Raw genomic sequence first — 15,672 nt, 5'->3', positions numbered from 1 at the left:
AAAACTCTGCCTCTGTCCGCAGCTACTGCTCCCACGCTGAACTCCGAGCGATTAAGTCGATTATTTTGATGTTTCGATTAAAATATTTATTCGTGTAAATGTTACGATCCTGCCCATCATTAGACGTGTTTGCTTTTCCTTTGTAAAATCAAACAACTATCTACGTTGGTGGTGTATCTATACTTTCTAATGTCACCGCGAGATTGCGAACTTTCAAAAAACTTTGGTGGGTGTAATTTACGAGTTGATTTTTGATAAAGTTCCCCACTTCAATCAGCATGGTGCTATATGCGAGGATGCTAATTTGTTTTGCTGGAGTCAATGCACTATTCATGAAATTATGACAAACAAATCGCTGAAAACACTGTCGTGGCGTTGAAAATTTTATTTTATAATATCGGATCATTTGTCTATTTTAGATTGATTATCAATTAATAACGTCAACATACCTCATCGCTCGAGGTATTGATTTAGCCTGCTTAAATTTGTTCGAGGAATGTCGCACATAGCGAGGATACTGACTGACTGATATACCGGGCCTTAGAGGCGTAATAAAAAATAGCGGTAACGTCCCAGAGGTATACATTATATTATTTTGTTGTATTAACTTGTGTTTATCCTCACAATTTATTTAACATTTGGGGATGCTGTTTGGAGGGTCTATTGGAGGAGAAGGAATGAAGATGGGTCTTGTAGAGGTTATGGTGGGATCAACTGAATAAAATAGTTGAATGGGCCCTAAGGTTACTTACGTAATTTGACATAAATACGTACGTACGTACTTTGACGCAAATACGCACATTTTCAATTTGGGAGGCGAGTTTGGGTACCGCCGCCCCGGGAACCATTTATTGGAGAACCAACACCTCTGCCACAGGTCACCCCATGTGGTTCGCTACGTTTGGTGACTTAGCAGGGGTGCCCGGGTTCATCGGGGGAGGTGTGTTCATGCCCCTGCACACCAGGTGCGTGGCGTGCCAGATCGGGAGTGGCTGGTTTGGGGAGACCCTTTAACCTCTCCACCTGGTCTCTCTTGACCCATCGCCTTGCGCCGCAGCAGGAGAGATAGATTCATACGTCCGTCACTCCTGAACATACTGATCCCTAGATTCCTACCCACCCCTCATACCTTTTTCCTTACCAGAAATTCCTCTCCTTCCTTTCCTTATAAATACTCCCCAAAGATGACAGACCTTGAGGGAAATTATTTTCTTCAGGGCCTCAGGTTAATGTAAAAAAAGTACATAAATGTCAAGTACATTTATTATTGTAAAAACACGAACCCTTTTTATTGTGATGTGCGACAGTTGCTTTTGTTAAGGCGCGTCTCCCACCAGAAAATGTTTTCAAAACATCCGACAAAAAAATACATCTACAAAAATATGACATCTTTGTTACTAAAAATGATGTTTCCATATAATAAAATAACAAATTTTAAAACTTGTGTACACGAAACAATCATAACTTTTAATATACTAACTTTTAATATACTAACTTTTATAACACCAACTACTAATACCAAAAACCAACACATCCTTTGGACAAAAACACTACAGATTCCAGGCTATAAAACTATACAATTCACTTCCAACACAATATAAAACATCTAATCTTACAGAATACAAAAAACACATATGGAACTGGCTACAATCTTTTTAATGTTTAATTATTTTATTTCACATATTTTTATTTATTTTTTGTTATAACTATGGAAAAATCGATTTTGTATTTTAATTTTTATTGTTACTCTGTGTAACTAACTCCACTGTATTGTTTTAGTATTATATAACTTTACAATTGAAAAAGTCCTCCACAACACAGTTGAACTCCTAGCGTGGAGGACAATATACTATACCTTTGTAATACAAATATATTTAAGAATAAATTTTAAAAAAAATACATATATATATACAAATAATGACAATACATATAAGTATTTTTGCACGATCTGGGATTGAATATTCAATTTATACTTCGTTTTACAGTTCCTCAAATAATAGCCAACGCTCGATAGTGCCTGTAAATAAATATAGTATTTAAAGTACTTGGTTGGGGTTTTGACTCGCCATCTTGACAATTAAACTGAAAAAAATAAACGTGAGTGACGTCGTGGATCCCGGGGATCGTAAATAGACTTTGTACTTATGTGAGGGAGGGTCTATCCTCCTGCGCTATCTCGGTCATAATGTACGAAGGTACTGAGACGCGCGGGGCTCAGTAGTGAATAGGATGAGAGAGGCAGAGAGGGGGAGTTCGCTTTTGAGAATAACTCATATGGTCTCACAGAAATCACTGTGTCTTCCTTGCTGTCATGGTGAGAAATATGATCCAAACGGTGTTAGAAAGGAAAAACACCACGCTTTATATTCAAATCCATAAGTTAACAACAGAATATACACCATAATTTGTGACAAATTTATGAAACTTTGTGATTTTTTTTTTAATTATTGAAAGGAAACGATAAAAAAGTGAAGTGAAGATTAGCGCTTATAATACTTATTAGCAGCAGACACATACCTGGACGGATGACGAACCTCATGCTGGCACTGTTGGTGGACGAGGTTGCGTCTCTTGCTGCAGCAGCTGGTCCAGTTTCTTCATCACCTAGGATTCTTGCTGCAGTCTCCATCTTCTATCTTCATGTCACCTATTCCTGTTCTTCATTTTACTTGAGGTGATATCTCACAAAAGCGGCGCTATACAAATTGTCCAATATTATTATTTGTCTAATAAAATAAAGGTGTTTTTTTGGTTATCAATAATTTTAGTTTTAAATTTGTTTTTGTTCATCATACAAAAATTTGCTCATATTCGCTCAGTTCGTTTTTGCTGTAGTGTTAACATTTTTTAGGACAGATCTGAACTTATAGGTGTACAAAGTGTATTTATAATGTTATCAATAATTTATTATAATATCATTTGCCATTTTATATATATTTCTCTTATCTTATCTGATATGTATTATAAATGTGTTTTTGAAATATACATCTGATAAAAAACGAATACTTTACGATAAAAGTTCACCAAATGTTTATGATTTATAGCATTTAGGTCTATTATATTCCTAATTATTAATCTATCTGTCTATTATATTTAGAAGTATTGCATTTATAAAGAAGAGTGTCTATAAGCGCACATTGAATTAACTAGACCCTGCGCAGAAAACTAAAGTTCTTCAAAGTAAGGCGGAAGTTTGTAGCGCAGTCCATTTTGGGACTTTTCTGCGCAGGATCTGAATGTTCTGAATCTGTTCGTAGGATCCGAACCGCCTGGCGTAGCGGCGCTAAAGTTAAGTGAGGTGGGTAAATTATAACACATTTGTAAAAGTGTCTAACTAAATAGTTTAACATAATATTCAATTTTGAAAACAACTCTGAACTTTTGTTTACACGTTTTGGGATATGTCGTTAATTTTTTTAAGCAACCGGCGAATTGAAAAAACGACTTGTAAGTTGTAAGCAGTTTTAATTTTCGAGGGCTGAATAGTGATAATACAATACGAGTTGCATTATGCTGACAGTATACATCAGATTCATTTATTGACAAATCATAGAAAGGGAGACGGTCACACCACCTTCCGCTCTGTACGCAATTTGATTTGTTGCCCTCCCTGATTGGCTGGTCTATCATTTTGAACGTCTGTGCTCCTTATACTATTTAAAATAAATGTTTCTTTTTCTTCTATTACAGATAATGTTCTCCTTCCTGTCAGTTGGCTGGGGTCTGCTGTCGGACATAGACATAGAGAGCGAGCGTCTTCGGGCCATTGGTGGCCAGCGCTTCACCGTGTGGTCCCTCGCGCGCCTCATAGGGCTGCGCACCTACCGCGGCAAGGTGCACTATCAACCCCTGGACACCTCACCCCGCCCTGTCACTCCCCACTTCCAGCCCGCCCTGCAGCACAGCCTCAGCACCGGCTCCATGCTAGACTGCGAGGAATGCTTCCGCCTCGGGGACGAGTGCAAAGTCTGCCGGAACAACAGCGCCATCAATCTGGACACCAACAACATGGAGTCCCCAACCAGAGAGTCTCGGCAGAGGCTGGACTCCTGGTACTCGGCCACTTCAAGAAAGAGCGCTTATTTTAGCAGCGCCGGCTCGGATTACATGAGCGTGACCGACAGTAAGGGCGAGAACAGTGATCCCGTACGCGTGTACGGACCTGCATCGCGTCTACCGGCACTCACAGCCCCGGTTCCACCCGACTGGAAGTGTATCGAGGGAGAGTTCATCATGGTGCACGCGGGCTATCAATCCCACCTCGGTGAAGATTTCTTCTTTACTCCCGAATCGCGCCTCGATGACGGAGTCATTTGGCTCTTGGTCATTCGGGGAAACACAACTCGAGCGCAGCTCCTCGCTTTCCTGTTGGGATTGGGCACGGGGGCACATGCTATAGATCCAGCTGTGGGAGACAGGTCCATCCAACTTCTGGCAGTGAGCGCCTTCCGGATTGAACCAGAACCCTCCCCTTCCCACCCGGCGCATCTCACAGTAGACGGAGAGCTGGTGGCATATGGCCCCGTGCAGGCTGAAGTTTGTCCGTCTAAAGTTCGTCTTCTGGTACCAGCTCGCTGATCCTATCTCCAAAACGTATCTCATCATATCTTGCCGACTTCCGTTGCCAAAAAATTCAATATATTATCTTCTCATTGTAGAAATATTTAGGTGTTTTAAATTGATATTATAGTGGGTTTCGCAAATAACATTTATAATCTCTGATGGGATATGTTGGTTTAATGCATCGCTGATCAAGGCTAATTATAAAGGAATCAAAACATCTGTTAGCTGAATCAAGGCAAACTAATTTTTCCAAGCTTACTAATGTAAGAGTGCTGTTGGTAAATTCAATAATATTTACAGTTTGACTTGAGCAATCATACTTATTCATAATATTTAAAACTCAAGCTAACAACAATAAATTTATTACATCTGCATTATAAAGATGTTTGAAGTTTCTTTTAGGTTTCGTGAAATTTTATGGATTACGTTTATTATTTATTTTTTAAATTTATATTTTATGCCGCTACTAAAAAATGAATGCCATTATTCCTGATCTTTAAGCCTCCTTCAGAGCTTGTATCTGCTTAGGAAATAATAGTTTTCAAGATGTATATAATATTATAATACCATAATGCATGTTATTACGCCAAAACAAACTTTAATTAGAGTTATTTAGAAATTTTTGCAAGTTAAATAATATGGAAATTTATTATTTTTGTTGAAAATACTTAGATAACCTATTAAAATTATATATTATTATACAACAGAGATGACCAGCAGGTCGTAGTGAACCAATTATTGATTGATTCTGGCCATATTCGTAATTTGGCAACAGCCCGATGCCATACATTTTGAAAGTATTATAGCTTGGTTCCCAAATTGATTCCAAAACAAACAAACTATCATTCCTGTTATATTATATATATGTATTGATATTTCCTGGAATGTACCGTAGAATGATGTGCTTCGGACCTTTTTCATGTGTTTTCTGGAAAATTAGCTCTGAGAAAAATCTTTAAATATTCTTACAATATGTTTGAACCTTGGCATCCGAATGATATTTATTTAAATGTAGTAAATTTTTCAATAAATAAGATTAAATATTGTCACCATGTCTAGAGTGGTGACTCGGACAACTCTATAAACTGTAAACATCAGATGTGATGGATTCGGAAAACTGACATTCCATATTCAAGCTTTTATTTTTTATTAAAAAAATTACTTATTTATGGGAGGTGGTTCAAATTTGATATTTAAAACACGTTTATAACAAAATAAAAATATGAAGAAAAAAAATGTCCAATTGGAACTTCAATCTCTTTTCCTCGAGGTTTATTTTCCATTGTACTAGCTTAGTTGAAGAGATATGAAGGCTTCTGTCCAAGATTGGTCTATGCCACTCACTCCAACTGATGACAGTGATGACAACAACACATGTCCCTTCCAACCCTTTCTTCTGAAGGGTGCGTGATACATGAAGATAGGCGCATGTCCGTAGTCAGTCGGCCTGTCCGAAGTTGCATTATTCTATGGTACTAATCGAACAATTGAAATAATGCTAGCCTGCATTAGAGACTTCATTGATAGATTGATATAATTTGATACTTATCTTTAGAGACATGCACCGTAAGACTCTCCAAAAGACATGCACTATGCAAAGCACATTGATCTTCCAATTTGGAGCATTTAGTTTAGTTTTTGTTAGAAAATATTTTAGCGAGGGTAGGTAGTTTAACTAACCAAATAAGTACCTCTTGGTACTACATATTTTATTCAATTTTCAATATCTTTGAAGAAGAAGATAATACTAATAAAATTAAACAAAACATGAAACAGAACAAGATAGAAAAATAAAAAGGTTACAGTCTCAACTGGGAATCAAACCCAGTATGTATCTCTATCTTACCAGGACATTGCCTCAATGCGGGGTTCGTTTCATGTTTAGTTTGAATTTATTAGTATTATTTTCTTCAATGATAAGCTTGAAAATAAAACCCACGCTTGTTCATGCTCGATGGTTTTACTCTCCTTCGAACATGTCTCAAAGTGCATACCTTCTCGTATGCCTTGTTGATATCGAGCGAACGGCTAGATACGATAAAGATTCAACATAATCCTTGCTCCATGTTCGGCAGAAATTTACGATTCGACTGAGCGTCTTGGTGGTACATCTATGGCGTCTTGTGTCGACGTGTGGACGCAACGGCGAGAATGATTCGTTGAGCATGTTGAATAAACGGTTGGGCATGAATTTACGTGTGTACATACTATACATTACATATTATAATGTTTGTGTTTTGTCAATTGTTTATACGGTTGTAATGCAACTTGTTACGTTCATGTGTGTAACATTATATGTTTTATTGCAGTGTTCTGTTGGTTGTCAGTTTTTTTGGCAACAAAAAAAGAATGATAAATGCATTTCTATCCAGTTTTTATGCAGCTTTTTGCATTGCAATGGAGTGGGTACATCATTAGTAATGCTATGAATAGCGGAGTTTCTAACGCAGTTATTATCTTGGGCGTTTTGGCAACACAGAGTTGAATCTTGACTCCTCGGAAGAGAGCCTTACAGTGCTGATCTATCGGCGCATACATTGATGTACCATATTATGTTATAAAAGACCGTGTCATCATGTTATATCGTGAAACAAAAAGTTCTATCCTTTTGTCATTCAAATAAATTCATTTGTCAAAATTGTTTCTAAGCATTTGGTTATTTTTTAAACGTAAAGATGGCTAAGGTCAAAGGAGTTGATGACAGCCACTAAAAAGTGGGCATTATTGTCATGTGCAGCTTTTGGTCAGTAGCATATTGGTGTTTTATGCCATATATGTTGTGAATGCTGAGAATTATAATTGTTCTTGGTTTTAAAGACAATAGGAATAATAATGTTTTATTTTAGTGGTAAGTGAGAGGTCTGCAAGAACAGGGTTATAAAACATTATATTATTCTAATTTCTAAGGAGATGGTATTTTCTTTGTATTTATTTTCATAAAACTGTTTATGAAAAAAGAATTTCAGGAACTATCAAAAATTTGTATTATTTATTTTCACACATTATTATATTTTTGTTAAGTACCAACAAATTATTTTTCACCAATAAATTCCACCCTAGCAGACCTCTTTTGTAGGTTATGTATATAATAATATGTAGATATTTTAAGTTTGAAATATTTTTAATGTTACTTGTTACCTTCTGATATTCCATTCACTAATCAATATTAATAATGACCACGAAATGCATGGGTGATTGGCTCAAATAATGTAATAATTATAATTGTTATTGTTATGATGGGCGAAGGAATATAATTTTTAGCTGGTGGGTGGTAGCAAATACCCTAGAATATTAATAATACGCTCAACTCCAGTAAAATATTGACAGTATTAACTTGCACTGTCTGGCAACTCTGGCCGCTAGAGGCTCTAGTGTGGCATGGCATAATCATGCATAAAATCCGTTAAAGTGTATGAAAGTAAACCAAGCCCCACAACGCGTGCCTTTAGGTTGCGCTAGTGTAGCATACTGCCATCAGAATGTATGGGAGATGACAGAAGTTGGAGGTATTATAACTATTCTTCAGTATTGGGTGGTAGTTATATTTTTATTAAAATTCTAATTTATTCCAACGTTTGCAGTTGACTTGTTCCCTTCTTTGCAAAATGTGTTTGGTTATTATTATGTAGAAAAAATGAAAAACATTGCTCACTGATTTAGGAGGCTGTGATAACAGAACATTCCATTCAATAATAGAATAGATACCGTACTAAATTATCCATTTTATCAAATAGTGTACAAAAAATAAATGTCGGCTAAATGCAATATGGCCTAAAGGTTACCACAACTAATCTTAATTAAGTTGTTTTAATTATATGAGTTGTGAGAGTCCATTAGGGTTAAATACTGTTGTGCAATAATGTATGTAATTATTTATTTTAATCGAGGAATTAAATTTTATGTTTAATTTGTGTTGTTCGTTTAAACGTGATTTATTTATCAGTTTTCTTTTCAATAAATGTACAATTCTATATAATGCATGGTTCTGTATCTTTTGCGTTAACCTAACACGTGTTGAATCGGCTGTATATGACACGTTTTGACAGTTTTCTTAAAGGCAGTATTCTATATCGTGCTAACGAGCTAAATACTTTGTTTGCGTTATATAATATCTTACAAGAAGTTATGCTAATGCTAGATGACGGTGCATTTGCCGTATAATCCGTGTTAAGAGTTGTTAGTCGCAGGAAAATTTTCTTTTCGAACGTCATTACGTTCAAAAATCAAAATAATACTTTTTTTAAATTTTTTATAGTGAATGCCTCACAAGAGTCCCACTACAAAAGGATAGTAATTTTTGAACGCCTATTAGGCTTATATTATGAAATATGTAAGTAGTTATAATTTAATATTGTTGCTATACGGCAATCCTTTATGTATTTCGCCCGGTAAGCTATTAGGAAAGTTGTCAAATTCCACTTATGCATATTTCCTAACCTTCAAATTTAATTGATTGAGAAAAATTTGAACTTTAATGCGTCTTTTACCAATCTCCCGACATAAATAGTTGTTTCTTGAGTAATTAAGTTGAAACCAAGATATTTTACACAGCAAAATATCTTGTAAATTCTCAATTGAACATCTGAATTATGTTTTAACGATGGTGTACAACATAAAATATACATTAAATGAATTAATAATCATGTATACTTCAGTAATTCGTATTTTCAAGTAATGAATCCAGCAACAATCATCAATCAACACGCGACAGGCATAGAAAATCACAGAAATTTGACAGCCGTTAACACTCGGCGGACGCCTACCGAATCTCGACGGCTAACCAGACGTAACGCATTGATTTTGCCTTTTTATCCTTTAGTCCACCTAATGGCGACTTAACACAAAACTTAACGCAAAAGATTCAGAATCACCCTTCTGATTGACAGTACCAATAATGTGCACAGAATATATTTGTGTCATTATATTTTTGTGCTAAAATTGAAATGAAACCTGTAGCCTCCCTTTATCATAGGTTACAGAGATCTTCATATATTTAAATGTTCCATTTTATGAAAGCAGTATTGTATACATTTGAATGAGTAATTGTATTTTATTGAATAAAGTTTGTTTGAAAAAAAAAATGTCTTCAATATATTTAGGAGATGCGTATAATTGACATGTATCTTTAATTTGGGCAAAGCCTACAAGAAGAATATTCAAGATTGAATATTTTATAATATACAGGGTGTATCGGCACGTACCGACAAACTTTTACCAGCTATTCCTTAGCACATTTGGAGTAAAAAATGTTATGGGCACTGCTGTCCGGTAACATTTTTTTTTAATAAAAAATTTATTATTCATATTTTCACCACATGTCACCAATGTTTTATCCATTGTCAAAGTTTGAAAACCCATCTGGCAATATTTTGTTCGAGTTTCGTTGAATAATGTACGTACGTACCTACGTTGGCGCGCTTTTACAATCACAACGAAATGGCACGGCACCATTCGTCTCATTTTTAGCTATTATTATTTAGTGTGTACGAAAGAGCGAGGACACACTTGCTAATAACAGCTGTTGAACACGAGAAACAATGCAAATGACAGTGACGGAGTGTGGATTTTTTTATTTATTTTTTGTTTTTAATGGAAAAAAAATCAGATAAAAAAAATGTTACCGGACAGCAAAGCGCCCATAACATTTTTTACTCCAAATGTGCTGAGGAATAGCTGGTTAAAGTTTGTCGGGTACTTGCCGATACACCCTGTATATATATATTTTAGTATGCTCATAAAATAAATGAATATGTAAAATAATTTAGTAATACCAAATCTTAGTATAAAATTGACCGAACAAAGTAACATCACTTGTGCACCGTAATAAAGTAATCCTGGCCAAGCGGAGGATAATTTGCTTGTTGAATGTGGGCAAAAACAAATGAATGATAAATTCTGGTTCGTTATTGAGGCGGTCAGCTGGGAAGCGGCGTAACCCGCGGAAAAACCTAACACGAGTTAGCAATAATTGCAAGGGGTTTTCAATGATATACTTCGTCAAAGAGAAACGGTTTGATCGACTATTAAAAAAAAATTTACTGCGATCAATGCCGGATTTTGGCCTATCATCTATCTACTCTACCATTTTAGACAAAATATTCAACAACATGTGTCCAGATTTCACTTTATGAATGTATTTTCATTATTTTATTGTTCGCTTTCATTAAATGAATAATTTTCTAATAATTAAAACACCTAATATAATAAATGTGTACCTAATGAACTAATTTTTAATTTGTTTTATTTATTTCCAAGAAGAATTGTCAAAGCCAATCATTCAACCATTGAACTACAATTAGAGGTTGAACTGACCAATGATCATGCAGGCTATTGGGACTTTTTCCATGAGACCGGTCCATTGGGGTATATATCCATTGATATTGGATAAAAAATAATATTATTTTTTTTATTGATATTGAAACTCCTAAAGATTTTAGTAACTATTTGTACAGAAAATAGGGATTCAATCAACGAAATTACAATACAATTTGTAGAGCTCCTAAAGTGACGAGCAAAAGAAACGCTAATTGTCGTAATTTCGATTTCCTAGTTTTAGTACTAAACTTTCATGTGCCGCGTAAGGACTTGTGCTCTCTCTCAGGAAAATAAATAAAAAGTGCCAAAATGCCCTGATGTGTGATAATAACTTTTCTTTCATAAATACATGCATAATTTATCTTTATAAATAAAAATGTAAATGTTAGTTTTTTTCAAAATCTTAAATCTCCGAAAGTTCTTCAACGATTGTTTTGAAATTTTGACACAACGTTGCATTCAAATACGCATGGATTTTTATATACCTATATTAATATAGATGTCACCTGTGACCGGTAAAAACATGCTTTTTGAAAAACAGCGTAATCTGTTGGACAAACATGCTTTTTTGAAAAAACAGCTCAATATGTTGGACGTAAAAGCAACATGCGCTATTGTTTTTCTATCTACACGGACAAACTGAGCCACAACAATGCATGGTGGGGTACAGCTAGTTACTAATACAAACAATACAATTGTTTCCTGAAGATTTTAAGCGCCATTAGAGAAAGCAAGATAGCATCACATAGTATAAGTACAATCTACTGGCAGTAGGTTGTCTCATACAGCGATCCGTATTCGTCATAGTGTTAGCAAATACTGTAGAATCATTATAATACCTCCAATTTCGACATTTCCCATACATTCTGAAAGCAATATTCCACATATTAAAAAAAAAATGTTACCGGACAGCAAAGTGCCCATAACATTTTTTACTCCAAATGTGCCAAGGAATAGCTGGTTAAAGTTTGTCAGGTACGTGCCGATACACCCTGTATATTCTTTGAATTAAGAATTTACTGGAAACAAGAGTGTTTCTTACATAATTTTGTGGGTCAAGTCTTAAAATATATTGTAATGTCATTGGATTCAATATTATTTAAACTCATTTGTTATTGGACTTTTAGGAGTCTAACCTGCTATGTAAATAAAAATATAATTTTCTTTAAACAGTTTTTATTTACATTAAGCACATACTACAATATAATAATATACAAAACATCACAAATCAGATAAAAAAATTAAGAAACATTAAAAATACATAACCGAAAAAATATTATGTATATTGTTATTACATCACTTAATCAACAAAAGTTGTTTTATAAGAGATTAGTAATTTATTACGAATTTAAACCTTCTTTTTAATAATAATTATCAAAAGAAATATAAATTAATATGATATAATTTTGGGTGTTTGTAACATTGTGTTATATAAAATTCATTTAAAATTATAGTCACTTTAAAAAGTTGAAAGAGAGCAACTAAAAACTTATTCACACCTACAATATGGTATTACTAAACACATAGAATTTGATTCAGCAACGTCTTACGGAAGAAATTTTGTACATTTTTAGTCTTACATTTTTTATTTTTAAATAATGGGAGGTGTAAAACTATAATTTGCCATAAATATACAAAGAAGTTAAATTAAATTTCTGGAAAAAAATTTCTCAAAACAAGAATGAATTACTTAAATAAAAATATAGGTTAAGTTGCCGAATTCCGCCTCACGCTTAGCAAGCAATTTTTTTTTAAATAACACTTGATTTCAACTTCATTACTACAAGAAACAATTATTTACAACGGGGGAGAAGAAAAACATACACAAAATAAGTCATTAGGATCATAGTTTGGGTTATTTTAATAATTTATTCATATTTCCCAAACCTCAAACTAAACTTACCACAAATGTCAGATATGATACAAATAAGAAAAAACATGGTGGTCGCACATGAAATTTTGAACTTTTAGGAATAAATAGAAATTTAATGCATCTTTTACCAACTCCTCTGACATAAATAGTTGTTTCTTTTTCTCGTATGAAGCTTGATGCGGAATTCGACAACTTTACCAAAATGAAACGTTATTATAAAACCATAATACAGTTAACATTGTTTTTTATGCACAAAAAAATACTAAAAATAAGATTGTTGACAAAATCAATGATTTACCTACTTAAAATGGTAAGTAGGATCTATTTTAAAAGATGAATGTTTCTACTTAAAGAAATGATAGGTTTAAGATTTATAAACGCTCTAGTTTACCATTAATTATACGAAGTAAACTTGAAGCCTTCTATAATAATGGTGCTCTGAACAAACCGGATACAAGAGAAAGAAGTTTTGTTTGAATCTTCAACTGCAGGAATAAAAGTTCCTTCACAGCGGTATGATGTTCACAAATTGCTGTTAAACGAAAAAGGCCAACATTTTAACTGCCATTTTAGATGCCTGATGTAAATGCGTTAATGGAAACTGGCATTTGTATGATTTACTTTATGAACTTATTTACCTATTGAATGCACAAGAATATCACAACATACAAACCTCACCGAGAATAATTGGTTTAAGAGCGTTATAAAAGAAAGTGAGCTGGTGCATCAATGCGACAAGTTGAGACTGTTCAGACTATTGAGTAAGCACTGCACTTCACTGTCGACCTGTTCCCTCGTACTAACACTCTCCAGTCTTTCACGGACTGCTTCAATGTCACTGATATCTGCTCTCTGCACGTGTAGGAACTTGAGCATCATCTGAACCACCATCTGGATCTCAAACTTCAGTTTCCCAGTCTCGGCGGGGGCACCTACTCCCGGAGGACGAAGCTGAATGAGCTTTAATTTGCTTTGGGCAAGCTGGATAGGGTTCCTACCGTGTTTATCATGCGAAGAGACATCAGTCCCGGCATCCAAAAGTTCAATCACAACAGGAATATGACTGGTACAAGCAGCCAAGTGTAGTGGAGTGTTGCCTAGAGAGTCCCTTATATTAGGGTCTGCTCCATGTGTCACTAAACAGTGGATGATTTCCTTGTATCCACGGCAAGCTGCTATATGTAAAGGACTCCTTCTATGTTCGTCAGAAGTGTTGGGATCGGCACCGTCTTCTAACAACTTCTGCACCAATTCTAGGTTATTGGTCGCAGCGGCGAATCTTAATTTCTTGTTTTTCGAGCTGTTCAGCACGCTACCGTACGGAGATAATCTAGCCTCTTTCATCTGACACGAATGCTTCAATTTCAGTTTATGGCGCGACACTTTAGGGTCTTGCCAGTCAAACAGGAAAACTTCGCCAGTTTGACTCAAAGGTGTTGGTGGAGGAACGAATCTCATTTCGCCCTTGTGCGAGTCGAAGGTGATAGAATTATCACTATCATTTCCAGTTTCTACGCCAGAATCAGCCATATTAGAAGTATTTCAGTTCAAGCAATAATAAACAACGCTTTTACAACATCTGCAAAAGTACAAACCATTTCAATCTAAACACAAAAAAAGTATTTTTCCCGTACAACGAAAACAAACCCAAGCATCAGCTGTCACTTCACTTGGCAAAGTTTTGGGCATAAATAAATCCATAGACACCTCTCATGGGCTTCTTGTTCTTCTTCAACTGTTAGGCATAGACAAATAATTATTACAAAGAGCTATATAAAAAAGAGTGTTGCTGTTTTTTACAAATTTTATAACTGACTACACGAGAGCGAAAAAGTGAAGAAAGGAGTGTAAGGATAATATATGACGCGAATGTGAATTGTAGTAGAAGTCGGGACGCCCGAGGAAGACATGGCACGATCAAATTAATCAGATACTTGAGTCGGGCATTATCAAGATTCAGAATAATAGGAGTGTGCATGAGACGATGTATGAATGTGAATGAGGCAAGGAGTGTGTACCAAGACCGAGTTGTTTGGCGGTCCGTTCTCTGTGCCTACCCCTGCGGGGAAACGGCATGATGGTTAGTTAGTTTAACCATAAGCGACGGTGGTAAATGTTGAAGGCAAACGCGAATGAAAAAAAAAAAATGAGTAGGAGTGAAATTTGAAGAGTATACATTTGTGGGATTGAATGCAAATGCTTGGTGATTTGTGTCGGTATCACTATTTCCAAAACAGATTTTTACGTAGATTCGAATCCTATAGGTATATGCTGTGTCTGGATAGGAACGCAAATTTTAAAAAAAATTGTTGTATCGGTGGCATTTCACGGAACTCATAGGCTTTAAAAAATATCACTATATCGTTGCTATAAAAACCGAAATTCGTCATTTTTATTTCATAGCACCACGTATGGCACCCACATTAATTTCGATTTTAATTGAAAGACCATTTTAAATGCTTTATTGTTTTTGTTCAATATTATTTACCTAACCGCCGCATTTTTAGCCACAGATTATGGAAATCACTCATATTTTCGAAACAACAATTTACAAGCACAAAACAGGTTATTAGTTTTGGTTATTTAAATGATTTTGTGCATATTTAGATTGAAATTAAACTTTCGTAAACATTAATCCACAATAAAAAATCCAAAACGGCATCACAAGATCGTTTTATAAGTGAAATTTTGAACATTGATCGAATAAAATGGATTTTTAATGAATCTTTTACCATCTCTCCCGACGTAAATAGTTGTTTCTTGTAGTAATTACGTTGAAAAAAAGTGCAATTTCCATAATCGTTGCCTGTTAAAATTGCGACGGTTAGATAAATACTTACCTTGTTTTTTTTGTTTTAATTCTAAGTACGTATTATTATAAACAAAAAAAAAATTGAATCACAAACAACATCAAGCCCCAT

The 15,672-nt window shown here is 34.9% G+C and overlaps 2 protein-coding genes across 2 annotated transcripts in view; one reads left to right on the top strand and one right to left on the bottom strand.

Annotated features, from left to right (window-relative positions):
• Positions 1 to 10,279, top strand: part of LOC149422268 (sphingosine kinase 1-like) — an 83,346-nt gene extending 73,067 nt beyond the window's left edge. The window contains exon 3 of the mRNA XM_089633189.1: positions 3,691 to 10,279. Within this exon, the coding sequence (XP_089489315.1) occupies positions 3,691 to 4,578 (888 nt within the window). The 3' untranslated portion in view covers positions 4,579 to 10,279. The remainder of the gene's footprint in view (positions 1 to 3,690) is intronic.
• A 2,000-nt stretch (positions 10,280 to 12,279) lies between these two features.
• On the bottom strand, positions 12,280 to 14,430 carry LOC149422267 (ankyrin repeat domain-containing protein 54-like). The gene has a single exon (XM_089633689.1). It carries the CDS (start codon positions 14,279 to 14,281, stop codon positions 13,478 to 13,480), a length of 804 nt encoding a protein of 267 aa, XP_089489815.1. The 5' UTR covers positions 14,282 to 14,430; the 3' UTR covers positions 12,280 to 13,477.
• Positions 14,431 to 15,672: the final 1,242 nt, after the last annotated feature.

Source organism: Hesperophylax consimilis, chromosome 7 (assembly GCF_061612785.1).
Source record: "Hesperophylax consimilis isolate HC1 chromosome 7, BYU_Hcon_1.0, whole genome shotgun sequence".
Lineage (NCBI taxonomy): Eukaryota > Metazoa > Arthropoda > Insecta > Trichoptera > Limnephilidae > Hesperophylax > Hesperophylax consimilis.
Note: the sequence above shows the minus strand (reverse complement) of the source record. Positions and strands in the feature narration are given on the sequence as shown.

Excerpts from the sequence above, each read along its gene's own strand:
- LOC149422267 (XM_089633689.1), bottom strand. The coding sequence starts at position 14,281 with ATGGCTGATTCTGGCGTAGAAACTGGAAATGATAGTGATAATTCTATC.